General features: G+C 38.4%; 1 protein-coding gene across 4 annotated transcripts in view; it reads right to left on the bottom strand.

The window, feature by feature from the left end:
* The window catches only part of LOC134218517 (venom acid phosphatase Acph-1-like), a 29,884-nt gene continuing 21,286 nt past the window's right edge, over positions 1-8,598 (bottom strand). For all 4 annotated transcript variants that reach the window (XM_062697621.1, XM_062697624.1, XM_062697622.1 and 1 more), the window contains exons 3-5: positions 1,213-1,311; positions 906-1,148; positions 1-850 (exon numbers count right to left, since the gene is read on the bottom strand). In XM_062697621.1, the coding sequence (XP_062553605.1) occupies positions 140-850; positions 906-1,148; positions 1,213-1,311 (1,053 nt within the window). In that variant the 3' untranslated portion in view covers positions 1-139. The remainder of the gene's footprint in view (positions 851-905; positions 1,149-1,212; positions 1,312-8,598) is intronic.

Below are 8,598 nucleotides of genomic sequence, written 5' to 3'. Positions count from 1 at the left end.
TAGGATTTCACTATTTTTGGATGTACAAAAGTTAATATTTAAAAAATTTTATCTCCAAAATAACAATTTATATATTCATATAGCATCACATTCAAATTTTAGCCTATCCTTAAATTATAATAAATATTCGCGCATGTATTCAGGGTCCACTGGGTGGTGGCTCCTCGAAGCCGGCAGCATGCGCCTTACAGTGTCCGCTCATGTCAATCGGCACATGGTTATTGAGCAGGGTTTTAATTTTTTTCACTGGGCAGTATTCACTGCAGCCAGGAATTGTCAAACTAATCGGTGACTCTCCGACGTTTTTTTGATAAATCCTTACTGAGTATTCGTCCGTCCGCCGGTGTTTGTACAGTTCCATCAGTGCCATGATGGCATAGCCGGGAATTTGCTCCTTCCACACATTTAATGCTGCAAGGATGTTGACCACAGTAGAATCATGTCCCGCGTAGATAAACATTTTCTTGTTCTTGGAAGAATTTGACTTATCGGAGGATATAACGGCATCCCACTCGGAGAAGGTTTTCTTTAGAAATGGTCCACCCTTCAACCTTTTCAGTTCATCGTTGTAGATATTCAATACGTAGCTCAGACTGGTCAAAGGAAGAAGCTTATCTGGATAGTAGGTCTTTGTCCAGTCAGGTAAAGATAGTCCAAATTCGGTCTGTGCTTTCAAAGTGCTGTAGAGCGATTGGACATCGTCTGGAGTTTTAATGTCCATTCCAGTTATGGTAGTAAGATTACCGAACAATTCTCGACTTTCATTCATAATTTTCTGAACTGCGGCGCTTTTCATGACTTCCATTAGAGCTTCATGGTAACGAGGACACGATGTCCGAACCAGCAATAACTGTGAAAGAAACGAACATTAGACAACGCTTCGTGCGAATCTTATGAATACAAACCGTGTCCTGCTCCAGAGGTTCGCTGAAGTATGGGATCGGTTGCCAGTTGAGATCCTTATTCCATTCTTGGGAAGTGCCGACCGGGGGATAGAGGGACGCCAGAACCAATTCGATGGACATTTGGGTCCTTGAAACACCAGTACTTTGGGCATAGATTGTGTCTGAAGAGTACAACTTTCCCAGTAGCTCTCCGTAACGATTGCGTAACCATGATCCAATGTCGTAGAGGCTTCGTTTGCCGAACTATTGGGGACGTAAGAATAATTCAAGATGCCTTGTTTTGAAATGTTTTGATAGCGAATCTTACATTCGTTAGTTGACCCCAACCATAAGGGGCGAAGGTTTGGTTTGCTAAAGGATCATTGGGATAAGTGTCGGCAGGTGTTCGTTGACCATGGCGGAAAACCTACAAGAAAAGAACAAAAAAACCTGGTTAATCCTTTTAGCAATGATGGTACCTTTCTAGTGCATTATAAAAAAGTATTTTGGACATTACTTTTGAGCCCATAGTCCGATTTGAATTGGCCCATTTTTGATAGAAGACAATGGCTCTTCACTTCAACTGGTCTGCTTTTCAACTTAGTGTTCTATTAGCATTTCCTCAGTTATTTATTGAAATGCAAACTCACGCAATAGCGTGAAAATAAAGAATGAAGAAGAAAGAAAGAAAAAGTAAAGAAAAAAGAGAAGAAAGAAGCAAGAAGGAAGAAGAAAAATGAAATAAAGGAGAGATAAGGAACAGAGAAAATAAGGAACAGGAATAAAACAGATTAAAGAATATGGCAGAAAACGGAAGAATAAAAAAGGAAGAAACAAAGAAGTAGGAAAAAATATGGAAGAATTAATAAGTAAGAAAGAAGGAAGATGGAAGATGGAAGAAGTAAGACAAAATAAGGAACAAGGAAGGGGGAAGAATAAAAAAGGTGGAAGAAATATAAAAGAAAGAAGAAGTAAGAAAGAAGGATGAAGGAACAGGGAAGAGAAAAGGAAGATGGAAGACGGGAAAAGGAAGACGAAAGAGAAAATAAGGAACAAGAAAGATAAAAGATGATAGAAGATGTAGAAAGAAGAAACAATAATTAGGTAAGTTTTGATCACCGCGTGACTTTATCGAAATTAATTTTTTGGCTTTTTTCGGTGATAATTATACTACTCAAAGAAAGAAGAAACAAAGAAAATGGATGAATAAAGAAGGAAGAAATAAGGAAGTAGGAAACAAGGTAGAAGAAAGAATAAGTAAGAAAGCAGGAAGAAGAAACAGGCAAGAAAGAAGAAAGATGGAAGAAGGAAGAAAAAGTTTGAAGAAAAAATAACGAAAAAATAATAAGTAAGAAATAACGAAGAAGGTAGTTGGAAGACGGAAGAAGAAACAAGAAAAATAGAAGAATAAAGTAGGAAGAAAGAGGAAGGAAGAAGGAAGAAAAACAAATTTGTGTCCGGTTTCTTTTTACAACGTAAATAATGTAAGCCCAAAAACGAAAAAAATACCTGAAAATTAACAAAACTAATTAAAAAATATTCCGTACTTTATTTCACAAACCCGAACCCGACTCGAACCCAACATTTTTTCATCTCACACACAAACCCGTACCTGACCCGAAGAGCAAGTGGAAATCGGACCTAACCTCATTTACATTTGTTCATGTTGAAGTGGAAACAGGTAAGCAATGAACTTAGCCATTTTCTGGCAAAGTCACTCACAAATACCTAACTGAAAATATACCCTAACAAAAATCCAATCATATTATTTTTATGTGTGGCACAAATAAATTTTGACTATAGCATTTCTCACATAATGGCTATGTGAATTCACATAGCATATATGTGGAAACACACATAAGACTTATCAACTAATAACCTTTATGTAGATTCTCCTATAGCGGGTGGTTATGCGCGTCAATAAAATAATGTACATTCACATCAGAGATTTCAGAACATTGTAAAAAAAGATGGAAAAGAATAGTGGATTGTAGATGCTTCAAATAGCAAGCAGTATTCGACGGTATGCCCATGAAAAGTTTTGAATTTTGTGATGTTTTTACTTTTTGCAAAGTATATAAGGCGCCTTGCAGAGTCGTGGACATCTCTGGATCTTCGTTAGGAATCTGTAAAAACATCCAGAACGGACTGGAATATCATTAAAATTGCTGAATATTTTTAACTCATAATCTTTCATCTCATACTGTCCATAGCTGCTGTTTCTTGTACTCAATTGACGGAACTGGCGTACTTCAAAGTACATCACGGAGCAAAGGGATTTGAAAATCGATTGATCACGATACACAAATTTCAGATTGTTGGGTCAAGAAAATCCAACTCTGAAGTAGATCGGTTGATGGTCGAAATTGCTATGGGATCTATTTGGATCGAGAAAAATACAACTTTCGGGTAGATCTGTCAGTGGTTTGGAGGAACTGTTGTTCTTCGTCAGGCCAATAAAATCCAACTTTGATTTTTGACGGCGAATGTCCCGTCCAGTGAGCAGGTTGAAGTCGCTCGAAGTTATTCCCATCCAGCTCGTTTCCATTTGTTGACAAAAAAAAGATCGAGGAACTTCGAGCGACTTCAATCTGAGTCATATGACGGGACATGGGCATGGGCCCGTCTTACATAAAATGTTCACACAGAATGCGAATCAGTCGTGGGGACGCAGTCATGTGTGAAAATTATTCTGTGATTAGTAAATTACTTTAACTTTAGCGTGCATATCGTTTATCTCTCGCTGAACGACGTCGCGAAGGGCAATGGGCCTACAGTTATTTTTCACACACATAGAGACATGACCTCAATTCTTCAAGCCGAATGAATTAATGGTATCTGACTCTTCTATCATAGGGGCCCTCCTTAGCCGTGCGGTAAGATGCGCGGCCACAAAGCAAGACCATGCGGAGGGTGGCTGAGTTCGATTCCCGGTGCCAGTTTAAACAATTTTCGGATTGGAAATTATCTTGAACTTCCCTGGGCATCATAAATATAATAGCCCTGTTTGTCTGTCCGGTGACTAGCCAACCAGATGCAGCACGCGGGAAAATTCTTACAATAAATAAAATATTTGACACTTCAATTTTTTTAACTATCAGATGCAGAAAACAAAACCAATGACAACCTGAAACAACCAGACACAGCATTTGATGATAAAAATCACAGACAACAGACGTTGAAAATTTTAATTTTTTTTAATGCGAACTGTTTATATTGAAAAAAAAACACTTGCCCCGGGCGGTACTGCGCCCACAAATAAACTAGTAAAAGTATAATATACAAATGGTAACATGGCTTAGAAACCTTGCAGTTACTAACTGTGGAAGTGCTTAATGAACACTAAGCTGCAAGGCGGCAATGTCCCAGTGCAGTGGGGGATGTAATGCCAACGAAAAAGACTCTTCTATCAAAAATTGTTTCTGGAGTGAACATATGCCTTTTGTTGTACGAGAAAGGCAAAAATCGGAAGACAAGCAAGGAACTTGCTTATCACAAACAATAAAATAAATCATAAAAAATAATTTACGAGCTACGTTTCGCTGTTAATGATTATGTCTATAATTAATTAACGGCACTAAATGATGTGCACCATCATTTTACTTAGTGTTAATAGAGATAAGGTTATTTATTTTAAAAATTTGAGTTACGTCACAATCTGTCTGCTTTCATGAATTGATTCGAATACTGAGGGATGCACGTTGTCTGTACTGTGCCCGCGATTTCACGAAGCTTCCAAATAAATACTTTGATAAAGGGAAGTAGTGTGGGGTAAAACATTCATGTGCGTTACTTTAGCAAAATCGTTGCAGCTACAAAACAAATCTAACAATTATGTACAAAATCATGGCATATACAAAATGTGTTTCAGTACTAAAATTGTACACAGAATTTTAAGGTTTCAACATTTTTCTTTAAATTTCACAAGTAAATACAGAATGTTAATAAAATTTAACATCCGTTGGTTGGGTGACAATTCAGATACTCTTCCCAAGTAACATTTCAAGTTTTATTTCGCTCTAGGAACGGTTTTCAAGATCGACTTGTAACAATTTCCATGCTTGCTGAATTTATCCAATTCTTATAGCGGATTTATGACAGCAAAGGTTCGTTTACATACTCGTTAGTTTAGTTTGCATTATGTTAATTTCGCGCTAGTATTAGCGCATTGTTCGCTAAAACATCCTCGACGGTTACGAAATCCTCGCTGCCGAATTCACGAAAATGACCAAGATCTGGCTTGTTTCCCCACCGAAGCTCTTATGGTGTTTTCTGGACAGATCGAGAAGGAAGCCTGTTCTGCTGTAAAACAAATCTCACCCCAGAAACGTTTGTCCTAGCCTCAGTCATACCAACATCACCACCATCTCACCAAGGGATTTATTTTTGCGCTCAGCTAACCCTTTTTGCTACATATGTCGAAAATGGGGGATTCTTTCAGTTTTATAAAAACCACCAAGCTAATTATCCACAAATTCTACCCTCTATCCAAATGCATCACACATCGCTTACGTCCGATCAAGTTTTCTACCCACTTTACGTACTCTTTGATATTGTTGGCAGCTTGAGACATGTGAGGAAGCAAATTGGAAAAATTATTTAAGCTCTTTTAGTGAAATGTCCCAACTGTCTATGACGAGTTATTTTAATTCCACTACGTTTTGTTATCTTTACAGATACGTTTTTCGACCTCAACTGTGAGGCCGTCTTCAGGGTCTCGTACTTATATCGAGTCAAGGTCTCACTGTTGAGGTCCAAGTACATATCCGTAAAGATAACAAACCGTAGTGGACTTAAATTGAAAGTACGGTCGCCTCTCCACATTTCGATATTGAAGGGACGGACCATCGAGATAGGGAGAGATCGAGGAATGGAATGAAAGTTGAAATGGGTACTGGATCCAAAAACCCAAATTAATCCACCTAGCGGTGATGATGCCTTTCTCGGTTAAATCAAGATATACTAAAGGTGGTAACTTCGTTTTTTTTCCAATTCCTATCTAGGGGAAGTGTACCCGGTTTTGGCCACCTTAGTGCCTAATTTGACCAATCCTGAAAAATGCATGTTTTGCAAAAAAAATTTCGATCATTTTTCATAGCGAATAATCGTAAGGGATATATCTAATAAAATCCGCAAAAATTGCTTTATTTTTTGGAGTTACATATTCGAGAAACTGGCCAAATTAGGAACATGGCCAAAATTGGTACCCTACCAAAAATGTTGGCAATTTTGTTTTACTGTAAAATAAGCATAATACAATATGTTATAATCAAGTTATGACGAACGTGAAATTTTCTTTCATTCATTCTTGACAGAGAAATTATTTCAAGTATTGTTATTTGTAACACATAATGATATAATTGTTATGACTAACTGGTCGGGTTGTTAACATCATCAGTCTCCAAGACTTCTATCCAGCCTTTCGCGCACGGTAATGGCGGCTCTGTGGGTTTGAAAGTGTATCCGTTCCTGTACTTCTTTGACATCTGGCTCTGTTTTCCTCCTGTTCCAGGATGAGGGGAGAGGGTAATCGAAATGTCAAACCCAAGTCAGATGTCAAAGAAGTACGGGGACGGATACACTTTCAAATCAACAGAGCCGCCATTACCGGTCGCGAAAAGCTGGATAAAAGGTTCGATTTCGGAGTAAAATGTACACGAACATTTTGAAAATTAAGCCAATAACTCTCAAGGCCGACTAGAATATGACGTCAAATACATTTAAGATTATTCAACCAACGACACTCCCACCCCCCTTCGCCAAGGCTCCGATGCCATTTTTGAACGATTCCTAAATATAAATAGGAGACTAACAAAACCGCATACATAATATAATATGGAAATAAGGAGATGTATAAAACGAAAACTATATTCCAATTTGCCCTTGAAATCACCCAAACTTCACCATTACTCCACACCACCCAAACCAAACAGCATGTTGAAGCATCAATGAAACCCCTCTTTTTCCTCTTCCAATGTATGACACAAAACAAACGCAAACATCACCATAAGCAGTGTCGGGAAATGTACAGTAAAACACTGTGATTATGCGAATGTTTACATTTTATCCGGTCAAATTTCTCGCATCGCACAAACCGAAACAGTTTTCCAAAAAAAATGTACGCCTCATTGTGACATTTTTTTTACCGATGAGGCAAACTGTTTGTATGTTCCTGCCTGCTGCTGCGTGAGAGTCGAGCCGTCGGTACAGTCAGCAGATTTTTTGTTTCGGTTCGTGCGCTCGCAAACAAAACAGAATCGAGTTTAATTGCCTGTGGCGCAAAGCCTAGAAAGAATGCTAGCCGTTGGTACTAATTCATTAGTTTTAGTCTCTAAAATGAGCAAGGATTAAAGAAATAATCATTTACCACAAAAAACGGTCATACGTCGTGAAATGAGCGTACAGAAACATTAATTGTGGGGAGAGAAAATAATAAAATCATGTGCTGACTGTCGTCTGCTTGGTCGTGGCTGCTGCTGCGGCTGCCGTGTTTTTGTTTTTCTTTTACTTCGTGGCAGATTGAATGATAAAAAGAAATGTCAACCGTTCCCGTCCCTGACCATAAGGCTATCTGACGTTTATCGTCTTTCTCTTGCACGCGCAGAGACGGGATAGGGTTTGTTTTCATACGGAAACGCTTCCGAAGCGTTTCCGTATGAAAACAAATCCTATTCTTCACGTGCGCGTGCAAGAGAAAGATGATTAAACGTCAGATAGCCTTATAATGGCAATAAACATCATCGAGTCGGCTCTAACTTTAAAAGCGCGTACGATGTCCGTCGATTAGTTTTCGTGTTCAACACGTTCCACATTGCAAGCTTTGAAAAGCTTTGCTCGTTGCGTTAGCGTTATCGATATTGCCGTAGCGAGGTTTCTAACCCATTGAGCAAACGTAATTTATATTACAGCATGGTAGCTGCTCAATGTTCGTAGTCCCGATTATATGGGAAAAAATGGAAAACTGCCTAAACCATTTTCCTTGTCAGCTGCGAACGCATTAATCAATCTTGATGAAATTAAATAGCATGAAATTAGAAGAGTGGCTCTGCGGAATGCAACTTGTTGCGGTAAAATCAGTTAAGTCTAAGTACATGAAAATCGTGTGAGTTTTTGAGGTTACAGACACACAAACATACACACACACACATACATACACACACACAGACATCACCTCGATTCATCAAACTGAGTCGAATGGTATAAGAAACTTTACTATCAGATGTTCCTGTAAAAAGTTCGTTTTCAGAGTGACATGATAGCCTTTCGGTACAACTTTGTTGTACGAGAAAGGCAAAAAGATCGTTGCTATGAAAAACTACAACAAAACAAATGTCGTTTCCTGTTGTTGATGTGTTTGTTATTGTCCAAAGATGGTCTAGTAACCTAAAAATTTGATCATATCGACATAAGGAGAGTGAATCCAGAAAAAAATATGGTCAGAACACATCGAGATAAAGAGATATCGAGATAGGGAGGTTATCGGGATGTAGAATGCCCAAATGTATGTATATTAAAGATATCGAGATATAGAACATCGAAATGTGGAGAGTCGACTGTACTAAACTCGTCTTAGACAGTTGAAAAAGATTGGTTATGTTGAAGAGATTATTATCCTCCGCGATGGTCATTGTGTATGGATTTTTGGCATGGCAGTGGCACAATCCATCGGCCTGCACACGTCTGTGAACACAATGTCTAGCACACGAAATGCCTT

Source organism: Armigeres subalbatus, chromosome 2, assembly GCF_024139115.2.
Source record: "Armigeres subalbatus isolate Guangzhou_Male chromosome 2, GZ_Asu_2, whole genome shotgun sequence".
Classification (NCBI taxonomy): Eukaryota; Metazoa; Arthropoda; class Insecta; order Diptera; family Culicidae; genus Armigeres; species Armigeres subalbatus.
This window is presented reverse-complemented; position numbering and strand designations above follow the sequence as displayed.